The sequence below is a fragment of the Tetrao urogallus genome, assembly GCF_951394365.1.
Source record: "Tetrao urogallus genome assembly, chromosome: 8".
Taxonomy (NCBI): Eukaryota; Metazoa; Chordata; class Aves; order Galliformes; family Phasianidae; genus Tetrao; species Tetrao urogallus.
Genome location: NC_136821.1, coordinates 25,413,327 through 25,441,260, shown reverse-complemented (window position 1 = coordinate 25,441,260; position 27,934 = coordinate 25,413,327). Strand labels below are relative to the sequence as shown.

The following is a 27,934-nucleotide window of genomic DNA, read 5'->3' as shown; positions in this document are numbered from 1 at the left end:
AGGGCACGAGCTGCGTGCGCTGTCTGCGGAGCTGCTCCTTGACCTGTGAGAAAGTTGGAAACGCATCAACAAGCCCACGCTCCTCTTCTTTAGCTGTGTAAATTCAATATACTATACATTCACAGTTAAAACACTACCACACTGCTTTAAAGAAAACAACATGCACACGTAAGGCTCTTCTCGGAACACTCAAAGCCATCGCTGCTGCCATTGCTCAGGAATTAAATTAGACTATTGTGGGAAGTGTTATAACTTCCTTGATTCTCCTCTGCAACTAATCTGTCACCTGGAGTTGGTGAGCTCCCCTTCATGCCCTCAGGTTAAGGTGTAACTCTGTACTCGAGGCCACGGATGCAGCCGAGCAGAGAAGGGCTGCAGCGCTCCCGCTCAGAATCTGTGAGAAGCCTCTTTAACCTACCAAACCCAGGTTTTTTAACGTTAAATACATCTAGTTGGCTCTTAATGCTGGCACAGCTGCTCGGGAGCAGGTCATGCTGGTAAAAAGGGTGAATATAACGTTCCAAACGACATCCTGGGCCATCAGCACTGAAACGGGGCTTTGAATGTAGGCGCATCAATCTGACAACGACCTCCTGAGATGAACGTTGCTTCTTTGATAATGCTATTAGTTACAAGGCTTAAATATTCATTACAATATCGAAAGTAAAAAAGAACTCCCACGGCAAAAAAAAAAAGAAACACCCTTTGGAATAACGCGAATCCCCGTATTTCAGGCTGCTGGCCTCCCAGCGCACCCCTTCCACAAGCACAGGGCAGGAAACGCAGCGCTGCTGACTCATGGGGATGATTGCATAAAAGGCAGGGAGGCACGGCAGCACCAACCAGGGTGCAACAGCGCCCCCTCCCGGCGGGCAGGGAGAGCCGAGCACTCGACGGCAGCACAGGCAGCTCCGAAAGCAGCAACGGGAACACAACAAAAGAGGGACTACGCTCAGCTCGTACCCACTGCGCGGCCCTCGGTCGCAGCACAGCCCAGTAGGCTACTACTTATAGGCAGAAACTTGCACAGCGACAGCCAGACTTTCAGTGCGCTGCCCTCGCGCAGCCACTCCCGCTAAATGCCCGCCCCCCTAGGCTAACGGTTATACATGCGGCAGCCCCAGCCCCGCCCACTGCGCGCGCCCGCCGCGCGCGCCTCCCGCCACGTGGCCTGTAGGAGCGCGCGCGACGGGCGGCCTCAGCGCTTCCCCTACCGGTGAGGTCACTTCCGCTGCGCCCGCTTCCTCTTCCGGTGCGCGCGTGCTTAACCGGGGGGTACCGTGCGAGCGCGCACGTGGCTGTGCTGACGCCGGCCGCCCTCGGCCGTGCTCCGCTCCGCTGTTATCATGCTGGTGCTGTTCGAGACCGCTGCTGGCTACGCCATCTTCAAGGTAAGGCATCGGCGCGCGGTCCGAGGTTGGTGAGGAGGCCGCGCCTCGCGCCTGGTTGGGGCCTGGTGGGCGGCGCGGAGTTGCGGCGTGTCCGTCCTGGGGAGGGGAGTCGGGTATTGGTCAGTGTTCTTCGTCAGACCTGGGGCTTCTGCCCGCGGCAGCCGAGTTAGCGGGAGCTGGGGGGGAGGCCCAGAGCCCGCATTGCAGGTTGTATGGAGGAATGTGGGTAGTTGCTCCAAGGTTCCAGGCTTTGGCCTATCGTTCTGCTGCTTTGTTGTTAACGAGAGTTTTATTTCAGCGTGGGAAAAAAAAGTAACTACTGTGGTGATGAGTCAAATTCAGTGTAACACTTTGTCTTTGCATAGTAGTGCTGAATGTCAAGCCCTGCTTAGCTAGGTGGTGGAGCGCAGGCTTTGTCCCACTTTGCTCTATGCTGTGCGGTCTCACCTCAAACACTGCGTGCAGGTTTGGGCATCACAATGTAAGAAAGGTATAAAGCTATTAAAAAGCATCTGCAGAAGGGCAGCAGAGATGGGGAAGAGGCTGAGGACAAGATGTGTGAGGAGCCGCTGAGGTCCCTTGGTTTGTTCAGTCCAGAGCAGCAGAACTGAGGGGAGGCCTCATGGTGGCTGCAGCTCCTTATGGGGAGCAGAGGGGCAGCGCTGAGCTCTGCTCTGTATGACAGCGACAGGACCCGAGGGAACGGCATGGAGCTGTGTCAGGGGACGGGCAGCTGGGGGTCAGGGAGAGGTTCTGCACTAGAAAGCAGTGGGCATGGAACAGGCTGTCCAAGGAAGTGGGCACGGCCCTGAACTGCCAGGACTTCAGAATGTGTTTGGACAGTGCACACGGGCAGAGGGTTTGACTTTTGATCCTTTGTGGAGCAGGGAATTGAATTCAGTGATTTTTGAGGGTCCCTTCTGACTCAGGAGGTTCAGTGATTCTATTCAGTAATTCTGCAGGAGTCAGGAGGGGCTGTAAACAGCCCATATTTAAGCCAGTGAAACCAAGGTTGGCTTAAAGTAAAGGCAGTAGAGATACAGAACTGAAGGAACTCTGCTGCAGAAGTGTTGCTGCTGACGTCAGCAGCTGCGTGCTGGGCCCAGCTGTGGTGTCCCTGCCAGGCAGCAGAGGGCGCCAGGCAGCAAGCTCCAGCATTCCCTTGCAGACTTTAAACATACCCTGGTAGAGCAAACTGCGTTTGTGTCTGGGTTGAATGCAAGAGAGCTGGAAGCTGTCTGTTAGAACCGAGCATAATTAACATTTTATTAAGATGTGTATTTGGAGGCATGTTTTGTTTTTCCACACTTGTTCTGTTTGTAACTGCCAGGAGGGCCCATGCACACTGCACATGCACAGGACAAGGAAGAGTATTCCTTTCCTCCACACACTAGCTGCAAGTTTATGTGATTGTCATATCTGTATGTTTGTTCTGTATCCAAGTATTCACTATAGTGTTTGGGTTTTTTTAGACAGCTTTTAAAGATAGTTACTGTTTAGTTTGTTTCTTTAATTCCTTGAGAACTGGAGAGAATTTAGGTTTCAGAACTTTTGGAAGCAGTTGTCACCCGCTTCTCTTTTCAGCAGTGTTCAGAAGCTATCTGTAGCCAACATAACTGTGCTCTGCCTTTATGCTTTGGTGAACAGAACCATCTTCCTTTGCAAGCTGAGTGGCTCTTCAGCATTCTCTTGTAGGTATTGCTCCCATCACAGGAGTGAAGAGTGTGTACGAAGTAAAGGCGAGTGTTCTAGTTCTTGGAAGTCTTGTTCCAATATATCTTAGTATTTGGTGGGACATAAAATGCCCATAGGCAGCCATAATTTCTGTATACTAGCAACCTTGATTATTAGCTTGTATGCTTGTGCTTTTCTTGATGTCTGTTTATAGAGACAGAGAATTCTCTGAGCTCAGGGTAGGAAGAACTAACCCACTCCATATCAAAGATGAACCCAATCCAAAGCAAAGAATCAACAGGCTGGGGAGGGGGAGATGTGCCCAAAGGTTGTCTTGTGCTTCAGAGACCCGTGGGAAATGAGTCATCGTGTTTATTTGCTCAGCATTAATTTAAAAAAAGAAAGAACCTCCTTTGACCTCAATTTAAAAATCTGCAAGGGTGCAAGAACAATTTTTGACCAAGTCAAATTGTAGTTGTGCTGGAGCTTGTCAGAACTTAAATCCAGCATTTTTACTGAGGTATAAAGAACTTAAAGTTATAAGGATCTTGCTGATGCTGTTCCCCTGAGCAATTTTCTAGGAATTTGCAGTACACTCAGCATTTTGTGAAATGTATGCAGGGTCTAATGGCATAATTGTTATCCTTATCCTGTTTAAATACTGAAAGGGAATCCCCTCTGACCAGAGATGGGATTAAGCCATTGCTCCGTCTTAAGCAATTTTAACTCAAATGATTACTGAGGTGTGGTGAAAAGTCATCCCTACTGTGATGTCCTTTCTTCCTTGGGCTCATTTGGATTCATGAAAATAAGGTGTGGGATCACTCCTTCCTGTGAGGTGTCCCAGACATGTTTGTATTTTCCCAGAGTAGAGACAGGTTTGGTTTTGGGTCACTGGGGTTGTGAATGAATCCTTTAAGAGGTGGAGCAAGACCAGTTTTGATAAACAGGGAGAGGGCTTTGCTTTGATGGTGCAGGTTCAAAAGGACCTAGCCATTGTTGAGCAACTTCTATAATGCAGTTGAAAGCAAGTGTAATTCTGTAAATTCAGTTGCATTCCGGGTGGGATGAAGATGCTGAGACTGGAGATTACCATAATTGTGTTTGTTGACTCAATTTGCAGTAACTTCCAGTGGTAGGATGTGCCATGAATCTGTGCCGGGTCATCTCTACTGAATGAGGTTTGAAGGTTGTTCAAGAGTGCTTTAATATACTTGTGTTTTGTTTGTTTTTTGTCTGCAGGTTCTGAATGAGAAAAAACTCCAAGAAGTTGACAGTTTGTGGAAGGAGTTTGAAACTCCTGAGAAAGCAAACAAAATGTAAGCAGCCTGATGTGGGGGTGACAGCCTGACTTTAGAAGTACAAAGCTGCCTGTATAGTTCTATTAACCTAAGGTTCAGAAACAAGTGTTGACTTTTAAATATTGTAAAACTTAAAAGCTGTGAACACCAGTAACGTGAAATTAAGTACTATCTTGAAATGATATATATGTGTGTGTGTGTGTGTGTGTGTGTATAGCTGCATAATTAAGCTGCAGAAGTTATTACCAGTGCCACTGAAGAAAGGAAAGAACAATATTATAAGGGGTTTTGGATGTTCTGACAAGAACATCCAAGTTTATGATGCTGAAACTGGCTGACATAACATGTTTTTGTGCTCACAGGAAATTCTTGAAATAAAAACCCGTCGTGGTTCAATCCAGCTGAAACTAATAGCATGTGAAACCTTCTGTGAGTTGAGAGCCAGTGTTGCTTCCCATGCCACCAATGACTGTTAGTGTTGCTGAGCAGCTGCCTGGGATTGCAGTGCCTGCTGACCAAGCTGGCCTTTCTAGCAAATAGTCCTAAGGCTGGGAACAATGGTGAATTCCTGCCAAGTCTGCTTAGGGTGTTTTTATTGGAGCATTTCTAACCAGCTTTGGTTAGAACAGATACCTCTGAACAAGCTATGACTTGTGAGTTGGATTTGTACTGCTCTGGAGGAATATTTAGAGGAGAAGTCAGAATATTCCACATTTGTCTGTTTGAAGTGTTGTTAATCTTGTCTTGGAAACATCATCCTGGCCACTTGCTAGACAGCATATGGCTCTTAATGGATCTGTTCTCTGATCAAGTTAGTTCTTGTATTTCTAATGATTCTAAAAAGGCATCAGAATAAGCCTGGGGCTTTTGTTGGGCTTGTGTTCTTAATTCAGGCATTCAGCTTTATCTGTGACCTTGCTTCTTTTGCAGATACTTGACTCACAAAGCACAGTGGTTAATCAGAACTGGATTAGTTAAATGCCTGCCCTTGACAAGGAATTTACTGGATTGTGATAGCTTCTTCACTGGGACTCTAGATATCAACACCACAGATTATGTGAGGGGGAGAAGGAACTTGAGCTGTGGGAGTTGGCACAGTGTGTTTAAACACTGCATATATGATTTTTGGCTCTGGTGAGCAGTTAGGCGATGGAAGAATTTTCTGTTTACTGGTTGTTTGTTTTAAGCTCAGCTCAAAACTTCTGTTCTAACATGTAATTACAAGGGCGGACTTGAGGATTCAGGGGCAGTGAATCAGTTCAGTCTTAAAGATTTGAAGAATTCTTGGTGGAAAAGAGTGTTAAATCTGCACTGTGCAGGCTGTGTCCCATGGAGGCAGAAGGTTCTCTTGAAGATGAGAAGGATAGTTTTATCAGTCAGCAGTGACAATCATGGTGCAGTCTTGAAATTCATGTGCTTAATGTCTGTCCTTAAATATCAGATACGTTGTCCTTTTCCTTTTTGAGGGTCTGAATATTCATCTCTGCTCACTTGCAATCGGGGGCAAAGAGGGAAACTGTAATAGCGAGGGCAAGAAAAAAAGCGAGTGTTTTTTTTAGCATCTAGTTTCTATACATTTGTTTACATGCTTGCATTTTTCTTTTGCAGAGTAAAGCTGAAACACTTTGAAAAGTTTCAGGACACAACAGAAGCGCTTGCTGGTAAGGGAAAGTTGGCATTGTTCATCGAAAAATAAAAAATAAAAGCCAGCCAAACAACAATCTCTAACCCGTCAGACAATAGTTCACTCATTGCTTACCTCTGTCTGCTGTTTTTTCTTTGCGTAGTTTTTCAATAATGCATCTTTCAAAGGCATCTGCTTCTGTTGTTTTATGAGGTCATCCACCCACTCTACAGTGTAGTAGAGACATAACGAAGCCTTACTTTTTTTCATATCACTCATTGCCCAAGCAATTTGCTAATGAGCGCCACGTAGAAATTTGTTGCGCGTCGTCTGTTGTCAATGATGGATACTTGTTGGAACTGAATGTAGCTGATTTGAGGCAATATTTCGTCACTACCACTGAGACAACAGATGATATCAGACTACATATTATTATAACTGCTTGTTTTATGGATGTGTTATACTTTTTTTTTTTTGCAGTGGAAAAAATGCTGATATTGCACTTCAGAGAAATTCAGGTGCTTAAACAAAATTGAAAGCCTTATATTCAGTAATTTTTACTATTTAAACACTTAAATTCTCAGTGCTGCAAATTAGTTTGAACAGAAAAGATGAAAGTGCTAGCTAGTTGTTCAGGGATAGCATGATTGTTAGTGCTGAATGGATTGGCAGTGTATAAATTCTGTAAGTGGATGTTACACCTCATGTTTACTACCAAATAATGGATTTTCATATTCTAAGATAGTAGGGGTAGCTTTTAGAAGAAGATAAGGAAACACAGTGAAAATGGAGGTGTCATATATGCAAATGAAAGAGTTGAGACTGAAGCTGCAGTATATTTCTCTGGTGTGTTTTTTGGCATATGTTGCTTTTGCTTAGGTTTATGTTCAGATCATGTATTGCTAGTTTGATTTGAAAATATGCGGGGGAAAAAAAAAATAATCCCAACACCTGAACAACAAAGCAATAAAACCAACAAAAAATGCTAATTTAGAGCTTTGAGTCTATCTGGAAAATGGAGAAGATTACTCAACCCACCTATGTTACATTTATTTTGAAGAGATTGTTATGTAAGTGCCTGTTTTATGAGGCTCAGGAGCTATTGGCTATCTTGAAAGTTTCATAACTTATCTCCGTTCTAGAAAGGATGAGAGGGAAAAGGTAAGTGAGCACACAATTTGCTCTTGCATTTCCTTAAGATTCTAGAAATCAAAAATCACTGGCTTGTGTTCTGTGTGTTATGTTGAAGATCCTTGTATCAATCACCGAAGTTCAGTGGAGTACAAAGTTGATCTGCACAGAGGGCTTTATTTGTGCCATTTTAAAATATATTGTGTGGGGTTGTAAACCTTTTACAGGTCAGTTAATACTTAAGTATGAAAAGAACCCATTTGAAGTTCTTCAGTCTATGTGGTGTATGCTAAAGGGGTCTGTTTCTGACTCCCTGGTCCGCAGGTGTGCTGGGTGTTTTTTCTTGGGCTTTGAAGGACCGTATGTTACTGTCAGCACGGGATGCAAATAAGCCATTACTCAATTTAAGTGGATAAAGGGACCTGGTTAAGTAAATTGGATACAAAATGTTCCCTTAAAACTTTGCTTTTGGAAATGTGAAATTTACATCTAAGACGTGTATGGGAACTGTTGGATCATGACCTGATCCTCTGATTGACCACCTGAGGCAAGCGCTGAGTCAGCCATGGGAGCACAGGGGAAGGCAATTCAGCTGTTTGCCAGGAAGGGTGGAGCCTGGCTGCACCTCTCCTAGACCCCATTTAAGGGCTGACCCCCACTGGAGAAGGGTCTTTTTCTGGAGATTGCTCCTTGTGGAGTTTACTGTGAGCATTTCCATTTATTTTGATTATCTTTCCACCGTGATAATCTTACTAAGCCTAACCTCTGTATACTTATTGATTGTATAGATATTATGTACTTGTAGCATTCTGTAAGCAAAATTCAGAAAAACTGAATTGAAAGCACATGAAGCGAGGCAAAGCAGATGGGAAAATGGTTCCTGATCTAGGTCTTCAATAGGGCAAGAATGTAATTTCCACGCAGTGAAGTGGTATTGCAGCTCAGACTAAAGCTACTGTGGCAATCAAAATAAAAATACCAAGTTAGAGGTCATAGAGTTGCAGGTTTTAAGAAAGGAATGAAACTGCATGTTTGGTGGTCTTGTTTTCTCCAGCATCTACAGCTCTCGTAGAAGGCAAGCTCAGCAAGAACTTGAAGAAAATTCTCAAGAAGATAGTGGCAAAAGATGCCCATGAACAGTTGGCTGTAGCAGATGCTAAACTTGGTGGTGTCATAAAGGTGATTATTGACTTTCCTGTTTTCATCTTTGTTTCATACTACTGAGATCTTATGAACAGGTTCTAGAAAGATAAAAATTATTAGCAATAGAACCTGCTGCCACTGTGGTGTCTGTGGTGTGTAGAATCGCTGTTCCTTATGATCAGTTGTCTCCTTCAATTCTTACCTACCAGAGGAACAAGTGCTGTAGAAGTGGTCTGCTTTCTCTGGTACCTCCTAGCTGTTAAATCCTAGATTCACATCTCATGTCTGATTGCCGCCTGTTTCAGACAGTTTTATTCAGCTACATTCGCGTCCTGTGTTAGATTGTTGTGGGATGCAAACGGAGAAGGCTTCAGTGTTGAAGTGAATACTGCCAAGGATTCTGACCTAATTATTCATTCTTGTTCTCTGATCCCAAACCCTGAAGAAATGAAAACTCATATACTCTGCCTTTGAATTTTCTCTCTGGGACCAAACTGTTTCCAGTAAACTTCAAAATTGTGATTCTGCACTTCCAGTGCCTGTGTAGTAAATAGGGGGTTAATTATGCATCGCCTCTTCAAACTGGGATTGTTGGATACGGTGTAGTGAACTGAAGTTGTTACTACTTTAAGCATGAGAAAAGACCTGAACCTGTTGAGTGACCACAGAATTGCCATGGGGAAGCCAGGCGTAATGAGATAAAGCTCTGGAAGAAGGGATTTAGAGAAACATTATTGTCATGTCTGACTTGGACTCAACAATTTCCATCTTACAGGATAAGCTGAATTTGAGTTGTATACACAGCCCGATGGTTACAGAGCTGATGAGAGGGATTCGTTCACAGATTGAAGGGCTTATTACAGGCCTGCCTTCTCGAGAGATGGCAGCTATGTGTCTGGGTCTGGCACACAGGTGAGTTCCTAGCACAACTCTCTCATGCTGTCACTGCCCTACTCCTGTGTCCTTGGCTGCTCTGTGCTGTGATATGGTTTCATATTCACTTTATAAATCAACATACGTGTGTACTTGAAGCCTTGTTTCGCGGGGATTTTCCACTTTGCAGCCACCTTCTTGGGGAAAGGCTTCAGCCTCACTCCAAAGTTGATAGCTTTTTTTTCCCTTCACCAAACTAGTTTGGTTTGTAATGTCTCTGCTGCAGCTGAGTGGTTAGTTTAAAACTCCATTGCCATTTAGAGATGGGAGAATTATAGTTTGTTGATTTACGCTGGCATACATGCACATATAACATATATAATGTAAATATTAAAGGCAGAGAGATCTTTTCCTTCTCACCATCACGCCTTGCTAGGTTTAGTGCAGCAGTAGTTAAATAGAAAAAAAATACTGGATCAGCACAGGGTCAGGCATACACTCATGAGCAACTTTTAATTCATTTTCTAACATGAGCTTGTTCTGTAGCCATTGGCAAGTTAGAGAACTGCTTTGTTGTAGCGAATTCTTTAAAAATGCCTTTGTTGCTGCTAATGGTGTCTAGAACATAGGCAGTAATATTAAACAAAAAAAGAAGATATAAGTGGATATCGTATGTTTTACTGTAGAAATTTTTAACATATATTGAAAGCCAGATGATAATGGACATTCTCAGTTAGTGAGAGTCTGTTCTGGGAAGTTTCTTCTATTACTTCTCACTGCCATTGCTGATATTTGTTGCAGTGTAGTTTGTGTTTTGTGGATCACTTCCAACTGCTGCAGAACTGAAAGTGCTAATTTTTGTGGGAAGCAATGCAGAAAGAAACCAGAAACCTATTTCCTGCCACAGTGTTCGTGCTCAGTCTGATGCACGTGGTACAGTTAGCCTTAGCTTTCACTTTTTTCACAGCAGGTGCACATGTATATGTCACAGCTGTTCAACATATGTTCATCATATGTCACAGGTTGGGTCATCGGGGCTTCTTCAGTGGTCACAAGTGGGAGTGGTCAGCTCCACAGAGTTGAGCTGGTATGAATGAATGTGTGGACAGCCACGTTCTGTAAAATAGGGACGGGTGGGATGTGCTCTGCAGTGGGATGTCAGTGTACTGATGAAATTATTTCTGTATCCACAGCCTTTCTCGATACAAGTTGAAATTCAGCCCAGACAAAGTAGATACCATGATTGTTCAGGCAATTTGTAAGTATATTTAAAGCCTAAATTATTAATGGTTCAGCTTACGTTATTTGCCTTCTTGATGCTGGTTGCAGAAAAGCATTGGTGTCATTTTTTTTTCCCTTAGCATGTTATGGTAAATCATATTGTGTTTCAGCTAGGCATAAGGTTAGTTATCTCAATAGGATTTCCCACAAACAGTAACATTGTTAGGGTCGTGTGGTAAGCCAATGTCCATTTTCTTAGCATATAGATCAGCTGAAATACAGGCAGTGTAAGTTCAGTCCTTTGAGGACTTCACTTCCCAACATGTCTCACTTCAGTTGTTTTGGGAGAGTGTCTGGGCCCCACACAACAGGGCTTTCTGAATCTCCGTTTTCGTGGTAGGTCACATAGGGAGCGATTTGGAGATGCTCTTACTTCAGAGGTGTAAAAACCACTGCAGTATTTTATGCTGCTTTCCATGCCCATGCTTTCTTAATGGAAAACAGACTGCAACTGTGAACACAGATAGGGACACCCATTCCTCATTTGTCTTTGTAGGCATCCACATCATAATCAACGTTCTTGCTGTGAGCAGTAGCGAGGAATTCTGTTTTGAATATTAATTCCCAGACTGCTGTCAATGATGAAACATAGTTAAGCTGAAAATAATGATTTAATTCAGTTACTTCGTCACTACCACTGAGACAACAGATGGGAATGTTGGTATTGCACTAGAGGGAAATATTTTAGCCTCGGGGCTCTGTAGCAATATATGCCGTGGGTGTTACATGTTGATGTTGTAAATCCAGTTATCAGTCATATCTTCTAGCTGGTGAGCCTGTTGGATTTGGAGGATGCATTTATACTATAAAGACAATTAAAGGGCTTAATATAATGAAGTAACTGAATACAAGATACATTCTCACCATTAGGCTTTTTCTGTAAAGTTTATTAGGTGGCTAACTGTTACATCCATCTTGTGGGTGTAGCACTTCTCTGATAGACAGGGAGAATCACAGTGGCTTCTGTATCCCATCCAAGAGAATGCCCTTTGCAGCTGTTAAAGGAATCTGTTCTCCAAGGTGGTCCCAGTGGTGAAACTTTCAGACCATGTTTGTGGTAATTCTGATGTTTCTGCACTGTTGTGCCTACGATTATGCAGTTCTATGAAAACCAAAGACTTCTACGTTACTGAATCTTAAGTTTCACTCCATAAAATCTTGTTGATAAAATATGAAGTCTGCTCCGAAGATAATGCCTCCTGTTTTATTATGTTGTCCAGCAACATCAGAGGTGAATATTGGTGGTATGGTAGTGGAGGTAGAACCTTCCCACCAATACTGTGTTATGTTTTGTTACTGTGTGACATATGGGAGCAGCGGGGCTGTCTTACGAAATGGCATCTGAGATGGACGCATATATGAAACAAAGGTGTCGTTGAATTCATCTGTGTGGAAAAACTGGCGCCCAGTGACTTTCAGTGATACTTGTTGAACATTTCTGGAGACCAGACAGTGGATGACAGCACAGCAAGGCAGTGATGACAGTGGGTCCGCCTTCTGGTGCAGACTTTTATTAATGCAGCATGCAGACTTTTTCACTGCTGATGAATATGTATAGCTAATGGTGGTGACTGTGATGAGGAAAAAACAGTGTTTGGTAGGTGAGAATTTGCTTTATCAAATAGTGGTGTTGTGCTTTTTGCATCTGTTACAGTTTCCATGGAAATAAATAGGAGGTATTACTTTTGGAACAACATATCTACTTTTATCTCTTTACATTGTTTAAGTTTGTCAATTTAAGAGTTAACCATTTCTCATTTCCTTGTAAGAAACAAATGCCCATTCTTCTTTCTTATAGCACTTCTTGATGACTTGGACAAAGAACTGAATAATTATATCATGCGCTGTAGAGAATGGTACGGTTGGCACTTCCCTGAGCTGGGTAAAATCATCACAGATAACCTAACGTATTGTAAATGCGTGCGGAAAGTTGGTGAGTAATGAGGAGGCGTGAGCCTGGGGAATGCACTGTGTACTAATGTGAAATGTTGTGACATCTGTAGACCAGAGCCGCTTGCTCTCCAGCAGGTCATGGTGTCGTGTACAATCCTACCATCAAGAGCAGTGTAAATAGGGCCAGAAGAGAAGTGGTGTATATGTATGCTAATGCAGTTTGAAATTCTGAAGCTTAGTATAAAGCTAATATCATATGACCAGCCAATTCTTCATGAAGACCACCAGCATACCATAGAATTAGAATTAATCAGCTGATCGGTTTGCATATTAGCTGCCAAATACGATGTAAAGGGACTCATGGCCTGTTTGTGGCTGTTCCCTTTGACTACAGCTGCTTTTTTTTTTTTTTTTTTTTTTTCCTTCTCTTCCAATTGTAGGAAGAATTACTTAGGCCTGGTTAGTTAAAAGTGACTGCTTGCTTCCTGGTATTCTTCCTTTGTAATCTTGTGACTGAGAATTTTACAGCAAGAAAATACTGAAAAGGTGAAGTATTTGGTGTTACAGAATAAAGGCTTTTTTCTAGTTCCAAACTTAATTTTCCTAACCATTCTCAGGTAGCGTAAATAAAGTCTGAACATAAATGTTTATTTTGGGGGTTTAGGTTAGGATGATAGCAGATTTAACTAACTGTTATTTTAGCCTTTATCTTTGTCTGTTTCTGTTCTTTTCATACTTGTTCATCTTGCACCCACTACAAACATGCTTTCATCTGTCCCCTGCAGGAGATAGAAGAAATTTTGCGTCTTCTGATGTTTCTGACATCCTATCAGAGGAGATTGAGGAAGACGTAAAAGCTGCTGCTGAGATTTCCATGGGAACAGAAGTATCAGAAGAAGATATAAACAACATAATCCATCTCTGTGATCAGGTATGTACACATATATGAATAGCAGTAGAAATTCCACATTGCCTCACAACATCAGAGATTCTTCTACCAAGGAGAGGCTTTCCTAGGGTTTTTCTAACACAGTCATGATGGCAGTGATGATTCCTATATTGTGGTTTTCCTGATGTACAAACATGAGGGTGCACAGTCACTACCTCATCTGAGCCATCTCAATCTGTCCATGTCTACTTGAAGCCTTCTGCAAGTGTTATCCTTTTGCATGGAATTCTGGCATCGATCTGCTTTTAAGCCCTTAGGAGAATGGTACTGTGCAACCTCTTTCTAACCTGTCAGTTTTGAAGCTGTGTGGTAAGCCCTGGGTTAAAAGTTAGTACTGAGGCCTAAAAAGAATCAGGAGCCCTCTCCTTTCATTTGTATTGCTTATGAACTCCCTCTGACTTTGGTGCCAGCTGAATCCCTTTGTGACTTTACCAGGGAGTGGCAGGGTTAGGAATAGCAGTTCCTGTTCTCAGTCTAGACTGGACTGCTTTTTTATGTGTGTTTTAATTGAGTGTATTTGTATGGAACAAGTAAAGACCATTTATCCTATTTAAAGAGAATGGTGACAAAGATTTATGTGAAAACTGAATGTTCCAGTGTTTTGTCCTAAAGAAAACGTCCTTACTAAGTATTTTTGTTCTGCTTCGCTGTCTTTGGCATGTTGTCAGCTCCTTTATCAGGAGCTCTACTGAGAAAATAGGTTGCATGAGAGAATGAACAATACAAATCCAATATACTTCATGGATGGAACTCTGCTCTGGGAATGTGCCCTATATAAAGCTTTCTGTAACTGACTCTTGAATGTGTAGTTTGCGCTGTTAGCCTCCTTGGTTGGAATTTTCAACACTTTCATTTAGGGCTTTGATTTGTCTGTCAGCCAATTCTGATTTGTGTAACTAAACTTTGTATGCCAGGTGATTGAGATCTCTGAGTATCGGACACAGCTGTATGACTACCTGAAGAACAGAATGATGGCCATTGCTCCTAATCTCACTGTCATGGTGGGTGAACTGGTAGGAGCAAGGCTCATTGCTCATGCAGGTGGGTCACACTGTCCGTTGTAAATAAAGCTTAGTTGACCTCATCACAAGTTGTGTGTCAGGAGCTAATTGGCTAAAGGCATCATGGCAAGGCAGTGGTGAGCATCTCTTGAGAATGAGTGTGAGCTTGGTACTGGTCTGTGATGATGTAGTTCTTGGTTGGCCTGAATCCTTTTGGAATATGAGGGCAACTTAAGTCACTACCTCTTCTGAGACACTGAGCCCCCTTCTGACAGTCCAGTCAGATAAAATACTAAGAAGCTGGCTTCAAGCATTTGTATTAAGATTGGCTCAAGGTAGCAGCATTATTTTGGTTATCTGCTGCAGTTGTGTGGTGATGTATTCTTGCCGATGGACCTGGTCAGGAGTAGATATGACTCTTGTACCGAACATTTTATTGACTCACCCTTCTTTCCTGTTGCTGAAGTCAGAGACAGAGTTAGTCTAAGCGTGAAAGATTGAAATGGCTTACTTGTTCTTTGGGAAATGGGCATGAAGCAACTTGTAGGGAAATTGAGTGCTCAGATATTCTGCTTTTGAATACTGTAGGGATCTAGTATTATGCTTGTTTAGATGCTCTTCCAATAGATTACTATTCCTGTGTCACTTCCTTTTAGGTTCTCTCTTGAATCTAGCAAAACATCCAGCCTCAACGGTTCAGATATTGGGTGCTGAGAAAGCACTCTTCAGAGCACTGAAGACTAAGCGGGACACGCCTAAATTTGGCCTTATCTATCATGCTTCCTTAGTGGGACAAACAACTGCCAAGAACAAAGGAAAGGTGAGTTTCAGAACTGTTGAAGCTTGGCTTTTTTCAGAATGTGGAAGTGTGCCATTGAGATTATTTGAGCTTCACATTAAGGCTCTTTCCTTGGCCTTGTTTCCTGTTCTGCTTCGTGGTTATACCAGTATCCCACAAATCTTCGTGGTGTGCATTCCTGTTGACAGAGGGGAAGGGGGTGGTCTGTTCAACACAACTCTGTAATAGATCCATTCCTGCTGAGTTGTGATGTAACACTGGTTTTCTCAAGAGATTTTACTGCTTTATTCTATGTGATAGTAAGCTAAGCTGTGTCAGGCATTAGTCTTATTTGAAAATCAAGTTCATACTGTGTCCTGAAGGTAGTAACTTTCATGGCTTACATTTAAAGAGCTTAGGTTTTTGTAAAGCAGCTGGATGGAGACGTCTTGAGTTGTGAAGGTATTCACCTGGAAATTATACCTCAAAATGACCTGGGATAAAACTTGAGGTAGAGTGGGAGATGTCTAACTTATTTGTGAGGTTTAGAAGTGTCCCCCTACTGATGTAGAAAATATGGTGTTACTTTAACTGTCTGTAAGTGCTAAAGAATGACATACTAATTGTTTTCTGGACTGAATGCTGCTAGGAGAAGGTTGCTTTGTTCTTCTGTTTGTGGTTATGGTTTCCAGATCAGAGTGAATCATTGCCTTATGTTCAGTCTTAGCATTTAATATTCTTTTTGCCTTGCCCAGATTTCTCGAATGCTGGCAGCTAAGACTGCCTTGACTATTCGTTACGATGCCCTTGGAGAGGATACCAGTGCTGAAATGGGAGCTGAGAACAGATTAAAAGTAGAGACAAGAATGAGGCACTTGGAAGAGAGAGGAGTAAGCATTTGGATTGCTGCATGAAGCTGACTTTCTTGGAAAATGTGACTTCTGTACCTCTTCTGTTTCTGGCATGGTTTTCTGATACATTGCATCTTTGGTGTCATTGTTACTCTGTAGCTTATCTCCAAACCTTATCCGGAGGGCCTGTGAGCTGATGTCAGTTTTTCTTGTTTGTGTGGTTCCCTATGTATGTTATACTGAAAAATGCTGGCTTTGAAGAAGCGAAAATGATCATGCACTTATATTCTAGTACATTTATTTATTAATTGTAAACATATACTTGTTATGTCATGGCTGCTTTGCCTAAGAAGGAAGCCAATTTGTTTATTTTTCCTCCTCCGCTCCATTTCTCATTGTGATTTCCCAAAATCTGATGGTGTGTAGAGTTCAGAGCTTTCAGAGCCAAAGCTAGATGTTATTTGCATCACAGAAGAGCTGCTGCATTACCCTCTCATCACCTAATACATGTCTTGCCTCTCTGTACCTGCTGTTCTATCTGTTGCCATTGGCATAACATACTGGGACAACATAGGATTCACTTTCCCCTTTTAGGTAGTATGCCTTCTGCACGTGGTCTTGCAAGCTATGACTGCTTGCAGCCTTCCAAGCTATATCTGCTGCTATTATGTTGTACTACTGGCACTGCTAGTACCAAAAAATAAAAAAAAGAAAAATCCAGAAAAACCTGCCAGTTCTTCTTTGAGTATTTCATGGGACACAGTACTTCCTATGGAAACAGAAGGAAGGAGCTATATTAGTTGATACCAAAGTACCAACTTATCTGACAAGTACAGATTTAATCAAATCAAGTTTTGAGCCTGTGTTGTGGTTTTAAGGTCAGCTTTATGCCAGCTGAAGAATGATACCTACCCTAACATACAGTTGTCCTTACAAAAAAGAAAGCGTGCACAAATTTGAACTAGCTCAGTGAATTTCCAGTTATGATCCTTTTTTGTGGCTGTGCTGTTTGATCCCATACTAGATGTCCCTTAGTTGAGCTGGCTTCTAGAAGAGCAGTATTAGAAAAGCATGTCATGAGGCCTTTCTCACCTCAGTTGTCACCTTGTCGCTATTCTAATCCTAGGAGAAGGACTTGTACAGTTGTGCCAGATCCTGGCCAATCACATAAGCCCATCTGTCCACTTCTGATTCCTTTCAAGGGCTCTGAATCTTGTATTGTGAATTGTTTCTGTTCTGAGTAATTTATTTTTCACTTCTAAATTTTCTTTTAGATAAGAAGAATAAGTGGCACTGGAAAAGCCTTGGCCAGGGCAGACAAGTATCAAAACAAGAGGTGAGTAGTTTTTCTTTTCAGCTTGACTGAGGGTAAATAACTCTTCATACTTTTATTCCTGAGAAGTTTTTTCATTGCGGGTTGGATTGCCTTCAAATCCAGAAGACATAGTCTGTGCTCTAAAACATTGATACCATGTCCCCATCACTAATGCAAATTTCCATGTTCCCACATTGTATGGTTATAGTGAAGCCAGTAAAGTAGTGAAACAGTCCTGATTTTCTACCAGAAAATTGTTGACATCATCAGATAACTACATAGCAGCTTTATTTAATGCAAGTCTGAAAAAGTTAGAATTGAAAAAATTGGTGTTTATATGAATTTCTTGGACATGTTTGAAAGCTGTCCTAGAAATCTTATTTTTAGGAAAGTAAACATACAAAAAACCCACTTGTTTTGAGCAAAGCTTGATCTCCTTGTTTAGGTCCTGTAGCAGAGTCTTAAGGAACAGATAGAGTGGTTTCTGGTGCCTGAAATGAGTGAATTGTAGCTTTGCTGGCTGAACATCTAAGGGCTGGAATGTATTACTGTTAATTTGAGCTGTGATGTCTGAATTTTTCACTTAATTTATTTGCAGGCATTTTGCTTAACCTGGCCTTCCCATTCTGGTGATTCCTTGGTGTAGAAAGGGCAAGTGCTTGGCAGAAGTAGAGCAGGCTGTTAGTTCTGTCAGAAAAACTAGCAGCATTGCATCCATTTGCATTTACCACACATCTTTTTCAAGGCTGGCTGTAACTTGCATTTCCATTTGTTAAGTGTCTCAAAGGGTAGTGATAGCTGTGTTTTCTGGAGCAGTTTTTGAAAAAACAACTGTCAATAAAGGAAGCATCAGTGTGTGTAAGGAGGCAGTAACTTAAGGTGTTGAGAAGACAACATACTTGTAGGTTTATGACCTCTTGAAGTGAGGAGTGGTCAAGTCCTGCTGGGACATGTTTCTACTCTTAGGCTTGTTCTGCAGACGTGTAGGCTTGGGGGAAGAGGCGCTGAAGATAACTTCGTGCTGTTTAGCCTAGCTTGGCTGTCTGAAAGGGAAAGAGATTAAAAATACTCATTTCATGCACTCAAAATAATTTGAATTCCGGAATTTCTGAAGTTTTATTTTCAGGAGCATGTTTACTTTCTGAAAAAGTTATAACTACTTTGGCCATGATCTGTACACCAGGTCAGTCTCCTTCAAGTTATCTTCATAGTAGCCATACTACTGCAGCTTTGTGGATATTGTTTGAAGGGCCAAACTAGTGTTGTAAGGATATTGGCAAGAATCTCTTAGTCTTGTACAGAACTACATACCCAGCGTTAATTACATCACAGTAATGTTTCAGAAGTTTGTTGTCTGACTACTTTGCAGAGGTGAAACAGAATCCACTGTTCCTAAGAGGCTGTGTAGTCAGTTTCTGCCAAGCAACATGCTGTGATCATAGCCATCAGAGTCTGTGATGCTTAGAGGAGAAGTTGATAATGCTACCTGCTAGTATTGCTGTGTGTTTCTCGGTCTGATCACTAGTCTCAATTGCAGTTGCAACCTCTGCAAGGTAGCTACTTCAGATTCCAGCTTTAGAGAAGTTTAGATGCTCACATGTCCGGATGGAAAATAGTTTGGAGTTACTGTTTCAGAACTTCTTTCTCTTCTAGGAATTCTGTTCTGAATTAAAAAAAAAATTGCTTTATTGCTATTAGTGATTCAACTGTCCTTGAAAAAGTATGGTGGAAGAGAACTGTGTTTAAGGGCAGCTGGTTCTCTGCAGTCTCTGTAAGAGGTAAAGACTGAACAAAGGACCTTTTGGTATTCAGATAGAGGTGGCTTCAGCCACAGATTAGGTATTCTCCTGTCTTGTGAAGTCAGTGGTACAGACATGAGCCATTACTTTGCCTTCTAACTTGTGCCCTGTGAATGTGATGGTGGAGAAACAGCACAGAAAAAGCAGAAACAAAGCTCTTCCCAGTCCTGTGTTTCTGATAACCCTAGGGGGGTACGCTTATGAACTCCCCTATTTGTAGGGAGCTATGTACTTGTGACCATACAGCAATGATAGGAAGACTTTAAGCTGGCAAGAGATAAAATGGGTAACTTAAGTGCTTTGTAGAATCTCAGATATAAACCAGAACTGAGCTCTTGGCTGAACTGATCCTTCTCTTCAGATCAGACAGTTGTACTTCATGGGATATATTCTGTACTCCTAATTACCGATGAACCATTCATGCGTTGAAGAAAGGGCCAACTACCTGTAGATGTTTTGTTAGCTGAGCAGGATTGTTTTGCTAATGTTTTCAGGAGATTGTGTTGGAAAGCTAACTTCAAGATCTTACCTGGAGGCTAGTTCTTCATTACCTGAACTGACTTGTTTTCTTCATTACAGTGAAATAAAGGTGTATGATCCTTCCAGTGACTCTACGCTTCCTGCTGTTTCAAAGAAACGCAAAATTCAGGAAGTGGAAGAGCAGGAGGCAGGGGTTGCAGTGAAAGCGAAGAAGTTCAAGGCAGAGATGAAAGGTTAGTTGCTGCATCTGTGCTGCTAGCGTGCTGCTGTGTGTTTTGCGCAGTCTGACGGCCATCCACAGGACCTGGTTGCTCTCCTTGGTCTGACGCAGTATATTAATAATAATAAAAAAGAATCTTCTGATAAAACTGCTGTAGGCATTGAACATTTTAACAAGTAAGAGCTCTACTTATTCTTGCACTGTATAGTAGGCTCATCTTCAGTGACTCTTAGCATCTAGAAAGAAGAAAGTTCCTGTGGGGGGAGAAAAACAACTTGCCTGAGTTTTATTTAAATGAATGCTGTTTTATTCTGTATAGGAGAGTTCCAGCACATAAAAGTTGAACATCAGGACTTGAGGTTAAATGACCCTTGGAAAATTCAGTCTGAATTTATGGTACACAAGGAGCTATTGTCTAGAGAGCTAAAACAACTGTGGCCACAGTTGTTCTCTTCTTCTCTGAGATACTGTGTGTAGAAAGGTTTGGGGTTGTGATTTCAAAGCACTCTGGTTTCTGTTTTGTGGTTCACTTTGTGCAACATTGTCCCTCTTTTTGTGCGTACACTTGCAGCACCCCTAAATGGCTGGCCTAATGCTTGCTACGACAGTAGAGTACCCAGTAGGTAACTTGGAATGACTTCAAGTTCCTCTTGTGAAGCCCTGAACTAGATCTGGGCTTGAACTGCTCCCAGTTCTATCTACTGCTCATGTCTGCAGATTGGGGCTGTCAGAGCCTTTTCTTTCTGTCTTCCTCTGTGCTGCTGTGCTCTAGAGAAATCAGAGGCTGGTTGTGAGTAATTATGCTGACTCTTTACTTCTTAACGCTCAACTTACAGAGAGGTGATTTTTCCAGATACTGGTTTGTTAATTGATTCCTGGTGTCTGTGTACATGTATGGAGCAACTTGTAGGAAACTGAACTTAAGAGAATTGAAATTACACGGGTGGGGGAATTCTTTGTACTTCAAATCTGAGATATGTGCTCCAGCTTGTTCTCTTGTGCTTATCATAATGAAACAAAGATACTTGAGTACTTTAAAAGTTTGAACTTTGCCCATTTGGTTTTTGTAGAATGTGGGTGTTTTCACAGCTACTGCTTTTGGTAGTCCTTTCAACTAAATCCCCTTACTATAGCCTCAGAGTTGTTCCCTTGGGTCTCCTTTCTGTTACAAAAATATTGATGTTTTGTAGGCATGAGCTCCTTGCAGGTGAAGTATTACAATTATTTCCAGCCTGATCTCTTACCAGTATGAGGATGGTATTTCTATTTGTAAATGTTACTCGATGATTTGTGCTTTTATAGAGGTAAACTGCTTCTGTTTTCTTCCTTTGCTTTATTGAGAATTGAGAATGTTGGAGCCTCATAGTTGCCCTTGAGCTACCAAGACTGATTTGAGCTGTAGAGAGTGTTCATAAGAATACTTACGAATTACTGAAATCTGTGCTGTTTGATTTTTGGAAAAGTTAATGATACCCAAAGTACCTGAAAGAGTAGGGCATCCTTTGGATGTTCATAGCTCCTATTTTTCTTCCCCAGATCTCTATATCAAGTGTGTAATTTTGAGACAGTTTGGGAACTAGAGCCCTACTGTGTGCCAAATGCTTGACAGACTATGGAAGAAGAAGCATACAGCTTATTTACTTCATATCAACTGTATATAGATTTTATCCCTTCAGCATCCTGGCGTAGGCTAGACAAACCATGACCTTGCTCTTTTTCTAGTTGATATGTCTGCAACAGCATGCTGGTGAGGTTTTGGTCCAAGAAGTTCGTTGAGTAGTTCATTAAGTTCTGAAACATACCAAAGAGTACAGAGGAGGTCCCAGCATTGATTTATGTTGCATATCTGCTTGAATATGTACAGGCATTTCGGTTTCTGCTGTTCTTGGCTCTGTTCTTTTCAGTACAGTACTCTCTTCTTCGCATGTGCACTACTCTTAGGTTTTCTGTGGTCAGAGATTACACATACATTGTGTAGGAATTCTCTGCCCCCTTCCTTCCCCTTGCTGTTTGTGCAGCTGCATAATAAGCAGGCACAGTAGAAAAGCGGTCCAGGAAAAAAATTCTTCAGCCAGATCAAGTTTGATCCAGTCCATATCCCATGAAGAAGGTAAGGAATGGGAACGAGGTGGAAAGCTGCATTGAAAGTGCTTTGTCAGACTACTGCCTTAACATTTGTAGTAGAGGGGAGCAGTATTTTGTGTTGGGCTAGATTGAGATGTAAATGCAACTGCAAAGTGTGGTGTTTTCTCTCTGCCTGTTAGAGGCGTGTGTGTGGTGGTAGTACCTTGGACAGGAATTTAGTAGCATAGGGGCTAAGGGGGGTGGCATGACCTCAAACTACATTCAGCTCTTATGTTACGCCTAAAAGGAACTAAGGGGAGGGTTCGTGCCTGGAATAATTTGTAATCCACTTAAGGAGTTGCTTTTTAATACAAAATGTGTTAATAGTGGAGAATGGGAAGTAGGAGTGATGTTTTGTTGCCTCAAGTCTGAAGCTAGATGTGGCCAAACAATATGTGCCACTAGTGAGGCTAGCCAGTGCTCCCGGTGAGGTACTCAAGTTGTGTGGAGGCATCAGGTTATAGCAGCAGCTTGTCACCTGTGAAGGTTTCTCTTGGCAAGAGACATCATCTTAAATTAATGGCATGAGCCCTGCAAGGCCCAAAGCCTTAAATGACAGGAGTGTCATGATGTGATGTCCTTATTGATAGGCTGTGTGAGTTAATGGTGTGTGTGGGCATCATATGGAGAAGGGAGGGTGCATTGGAGGCTGGTGTGTAAAAGCTTAGAGAAGACTGGTGGAAAATGGGTTACTGGAACTAATGATTTTCAGTGCTGTGCAGGACCATTGATCAAACTCTTCTTCTGGGTGCTGCTTTTTGTGCCTTAGTGCCTGAAGCAGCGGCTGGTGGCTTTCTTGTCAACTGCTGTGTATCACAAAGAAGTCCCGCTGGGCTTGAGTGACTTAGAAGTACTGGATCCAGAGGGAGAAGAGTAGCCCCCCTGGAGCCTTTATCCTCATTCTGCCTAGGTTCAAATGTATGAAGTCCTGTGATGAGCTTTGCTAGAAAGCAACAACTTAAATCTTCTTGAAGGCATCTGCTGCCAGCTGTGAGAAGTGACTGTGAGTGTTCAGTGCTTTATCTGTGGCTGTAAATTGTGGCGGATTCCACTGCCTGGTGTTTCAGACTCGATGACACACATGGTAATAGCAAGAGATGTGCTACCCAGTGTTGTGCTTGACAATGCAGAGCTTACTCATCCTGCTGAGTGAAAGCGTGTATCGTAGCAAAATGTGATGCATACACTCCTGTCATACTGTATGGCTTTAATGTAGCATAGGGTTATTTTACCTATCTCATATAAGTAGTAGTTCAAAGGTGAGTATACTCACACGTTTTGTGTCCTTATGTTTGCACACAGTTAATTGCAAAGCATGTTTATGGCAGAATCCCCTTAAAATCATATATACAGTGAAAAGGTTCCTTTGTTGGGAATCCTTTTGCTATTTTCATTCTGGCATTTTTAAATGTCAAAAAAATGCATGTATTGGTTGGCTGGATTTTGCTGCAGAAATGTCTAGAAATTTTCTGTACTAAAGCCCATTTTTTTGTCTGAAGGCTTTTTGATGGCAAAGATAGGAGCTTATTTTTGACTCAGTCCTGCTGCTCTGAAGTACTAAACTTGTGGCAGTACAATGAAGATTTTAGAATGTGATTTTTTTATTATTATTGTAGTAATGCTAGTTTTGTTCCTTTCTTTCTGAAAGTGATAAGTGAGTGTACTTTCAGGCTGAAATATTTCTTGGAGAAATACAGTGAGAAAACAGCATCTTCAGTCGTGCTTCTGGGTAACAGCTATACATAATTCCAGGTACTACCATTTTCAGCATCTTTGTTTTGTAGCTGCTGAAGGACAGTGGTTACTCCACCATGAATGTGCTCATGAGTACTTCATACTGAGAAACTTGCTATCTAGCATTGACTCAGTTATGCAAATAAATTTAACTTCAATATATTCCAGCAGCAGGCTGGCTACTGCAAAAGTTATCAGCTGGATAATGGTTTCTGCTTGTTTTCTTTACCTGGAGACTCCTTAGACTGTGGCAGATGTTGTTGAAGATGAGTAGTAGTAAATTGTAGTCCTCCTAACACAGTGATCAGATACACCAGTGGTTGGCAAATAGATGGAAAAATAAGTGTAAGAGAACGTGAATAAATCCCTCCTGGAGTTAACAGTTCTTCAAGGTTAATATAAATCTTGTTTTTCAGGACAGAGTTTCTACTCTTGCATTAAATATATTGTCAGCTCAGCATTAGGAGATCTTTGTGTTTTCCAGTCTGAATTCAGACTGCTAATCTGCCTCTTTCCAATGTGAAGATAAGGGAATCAGTTGCCAATAACCTGCTGCTGGCTGAATGCACTGCTGATGTGGGTTGTTGGGTCCTTCCCTGGCTCTTGTGATGCCAGTGAAAATGTTTGCCAAACTGTGGCCAGTTTCTTTTCAAAAAGAGCACCTGAAATGCAAATAAAACATGTAGGCTTATTTTGAATGTTAGGGATGGCATATAGGAGTGCTTTTTGTGTGAGATGTGATTAGTACTGTCACATTGTCATTTATGTCTTAGGTAGCTGTAAGTTTTGGTGATAGCAAGCAGTAGTCATACAAATAGGGGAGGAGAGGATTAAAGATGAGTGTGGGGACAGCGTGGTATTTTTTGCTTTCTTGATATCCTTGTTGCATCCTCTCAAATCTCATAGCTTTTTCCCTCTGCCTTTTACACTTGTAATAATCAACAACTTGCCTTTTATTATTCTTCCTTCTTTGGTACAGAAGAGACAAATGTAGAAGAGGATGAGCCTGTCAAAAAGAAGAAAAAGAAAAAGGAGAAGAAAAAACAGGCTGAGGAAGAGGAGGAACTGACAGAAGAAGTGCCCACCAGCTCTACAGTTGAGGTGAGGCAGAACTGCACAGCTGCCTGACCCTTTTTAGGACGGATTCCCTCCAAAATATATGGAGCAAGGGGAAAATATTCTTGCCTATTGAACTCCTGTTATGCAGGGACTGTTTTTAGCAACTTCATTTAGTAATATCCATCACTGTAAATTTCAAGAAGAGTTGTATTACATAATAAGATCTGAGAAATTGTAGTTTCTCAGTGTACTAGTAGTGTTTCCCTTCCTTTTCTGAGCTCACCCTCAGCTTTAGTCTCCATTCTTGTTACTACTTCTCTAGAGATCTCTTGGTACTGATCCACAGGCATCTCTGTTGTTCAGGGTTCCTGTAGAGCAAAGTCTGTGCATGCTGAATAGATGAAGCATCACTTGATGTCTCCTAGCAGCAGCCGACTGGATGCTGTAACTAAATTAATTGCTCAGTTTTGAAATTCTGTTCTTAACATGGAATTTCATCTATTCCCCTTTCATTAGAGCAGCCACACTGCCTGTTACAGACTTACCACAGCTTGTAGCAGCCAGCAGTGTGTGACAGCACAACTTCCCTTGCTGTGTTCTAACCATCAAGTGGAGTAGCAGCGGAGCAAGGGAACATCTCTTGTGCTGTGCTGAGCATGGCAGCTGGGGGAGATGCTTTGAGTTTGAGCTCTGTTGCTTAGCTGCACGTGTTGTTTTGCTTCTCCATTACAGCTTATTCATAGCAACGTTTGTTTGTTTCCAGAATACAGAGAAAAAAAAGAAGAAAAAGAAGAAGGTGAAAGACGAGGATGAAGACTGAGAAAAGGTGGAAACACAGGCCATAGGACAGTGCTTCAGAGTAGCATTTCTTGATGTAATTTCTTTAACCTCTAGCTGAAAACTGTTACCATTCTATATTGCTAGAGGGCAAGGAGGTGCATTTGATAGCTGTCTTGTGCCCTGAAGCAGGATACCCCACTGTCCCTGCTGCTTAGGAATACTGCTTTGTTGTTTTGCAGTATATTGTGTTGAGAAGCTGACAGTAGATCCTTTTTTCATATGCAGTCTTCACTGATAAAAAAATAAAAACATTTTTATGGAGATCTTATGCCTTTGTCTTGTAATTTATTTGCTGGCTTTCTAACCATTATTGGGACTGTTCCTAAAATTTAATGTTGTAATTGAATGATCAGCATAAAACTATTTTTTCGATGTGTAAACATTCCATTGCAGTTTCTTCCCTAAGAAATTCAAACCTTGTAAATATTCTTAAGTTCTCCATAAAATGGATACAAATATGTGTAACATAAAAAAGTATTGAACAGCTGAGGTGTTATCAAGCCTGTAGTGTATTTCTTATCAGACTTTTTATCATCTTTTAAACATTTGTTTTGTAACATTGTCTGACAGAATTGAGGCACATGTTTTGAACGAATGTGAGTTAGTTTCCAAATGGCTTCTGTGATGGTTATGGCAACTTTCTTCACTTGAGGGGGGGAAAAAAAAAAAAGGAACAGGAAAACTAGAACACAATGACTTTTTCAGCCATCTGAAAATGGACTTGAAAAGGAAAGCATTTCATTTATTAGAAACAGAAATCAGTCATTTGCTAATTTTGCCATTCTCTGTGGGGAATACAATTGCACTGAAGTAGCATCATACAATCAAGACTAAAATTCTTCGAGCATACATTGTTGGAAAAGAAAATGTTTGACTATGCTCAGCACTGCATTCATTAATGTGAAAAAGATTGTAGGTATGGTAGTGCACCTAGTAGTTATGAGGCTACATTCAAGCTAAGCAAAATAGCAGTGTTGTTGGCAGGATTTAGTGGCCTTTCAGCCACTGCCACTGGTGCTTTTCTGTGGAATATATTTGTTGACCAGCTCTTGAAATTTAACAGCCTGTAGCTGGCTTATCTTTCAGTGAAATGAAGCATATTGAATCCCTAACAAAGTTGATAAGGTGTTTGCTTTGTGTATTTCTGCCTGTATCAAGAACATGAACTGCCTTCTGTCTGATTGCTCTGGGCTTGACGGCTATAACCCAGGAGGATCAAGGAGTATCTGAAGCAGTATTCAGGGCTGTGTTGCTGTACTGCAATCATTTGCTAATCCTGGGTGTTACGAATGTGTCCTTGTGTTGTTGCTCTGTCTGCAGTCGATGTTCTGTCATGCGAAGCTCTGGATTGCACGGGAGTGCTAAGACCTTTCAGCTCATTTGCTTTTTGCTGGAAAAGCAAGATGAATTCAGCTTCAGTCTCTTGGCAGGTGATGAAGATGTTAAAAATGATCCATAGCGAGTTGGAAGGCTTAGCTCTCAGTGCACTTAGTTTTTTATTGTAAGTACGTTTTCAAACAGAAGTCCTTACTGATGTGAGGTTTAAGTTTCCTCTGAACTATGAATGTACTCTCTTATTCAAAAGTCTCAGATAAATAATGTATGTGCTGTTCAAAAGCTGCCCTATATAATTCATACCCTAATCAGAAAACTTGTATGAACATCAGTTGCTCAGTAAGTCTAATGAATGAGATCGAAGTGGAACAAGGTTATTTTTGCGTAGCTGCTTTCCTCCCTTTCGCTTATTCCTTAGATGAATCACATTCACTTCCTGCCAGTCTTCATACTTAACACATTTTATTACTGCAAGCCAGTGTCCCATAGAAACAAGCTTCCATGTCCCAAGGTGGCTATTGCAGCTGAACCTTTGCTTCTTCTCCTGTCCCAGTGTTCTGAGTGTGGATTTCAATATCACAGTAACTACAGCTTCTGCTTTATTCTGCATCAGAACATCAGAAATGCAGTGTGTGTTTTGTTTTTGCAAAATGAAACTGTTTTGCAGGAAATAGAAGTATGCTAGGTGAGGAAAAAAGTTGCAAGCTTTTCAGTCCTGACTAGATCATGTGCTTATCAACACCACCTCTTTTTAGCAGGTAAGGAAGTAGGTACTCTACGTTCTGATTTGAGTTGTTTGACTGTTAAACTCCTCATCTTAGGAACAGTGTGCTCAGTACCCTTAAGGGCAGCTGCTGAAACACTGATAAGTGTATTGAAGTTGAATGCTGAATGTGAGCAGTGAAAATAATCGGTGGTGATAGACTGCAGTCGTTTTAAGCCAGGGTCACTGTATTTGAAGTTGCTTATCAGCTCAGGCAGATAAAACTGGCTTGCTTACGCATGGTTTTCCCAAGACAAAGGTCTGGGTATTTGTGTACCATCTTGCATCTTTGAAATAATGAAGCCTACAACTACAGTTGGGAAATACTGTAACCTCTTTACATGGGTAACAGTGAATGCCACAATTTAGAATAGG

General features: G+C 41.7%; 1 protein-coding gene across 2 annotated transcripts; it reads left to right on the top strand.

The window, feature by feature from the left end:
- Positions 1 to 1,346: 1,346 nt before the first annotated feature.
- NOP58 (NOP58 ribonucleoprotein) lies at positions 1,347 to 25,466 on the top strand (the record flags this gene model as incomplete). 2 transcript variants are annotated; one of them, XM_079539440.1, is made up of 15 exons in its annotated part: positions 1,347 to 1,391; positions 4,308 to 4,384; positions 5,975 to 6,027; positions 8,176 to 8,300; positions 9,040 to 9,176; positions 10,331 to 10,395; positions 12,217 to 12,351; positions 13,097 to 13,242; positions 14,175 to 14,301; positions 14,918 to 15,081; positions 15,795 to 15,929; positions 17,165 to 17,226; positions 19,584 to 19,717; positions 24,545 to 24,663; positions 25,385 to 25,466. In XM_079539440.1, 15 exons carry the CDS (start codon positions 1,347 to 1,349, stop codon positions 25,439 to 25,441), a joined length of 1,581 nt encoding a protein of 526 aa, XP_079395566.1. In that variant the 3' UTR covers positions 25,442 to 25,466. The 2 variants fall into 2 exon arrangements, with proteins under 2 accessions (XP_079395566.1, XP_079395565.1); XM_079539439.1 differs by having other exon boundaries at positions 24,542 to 24,663.
- Between the last annotated feature and the right edge of the window lie 2,468 nt (positions 25,467 to 27,934).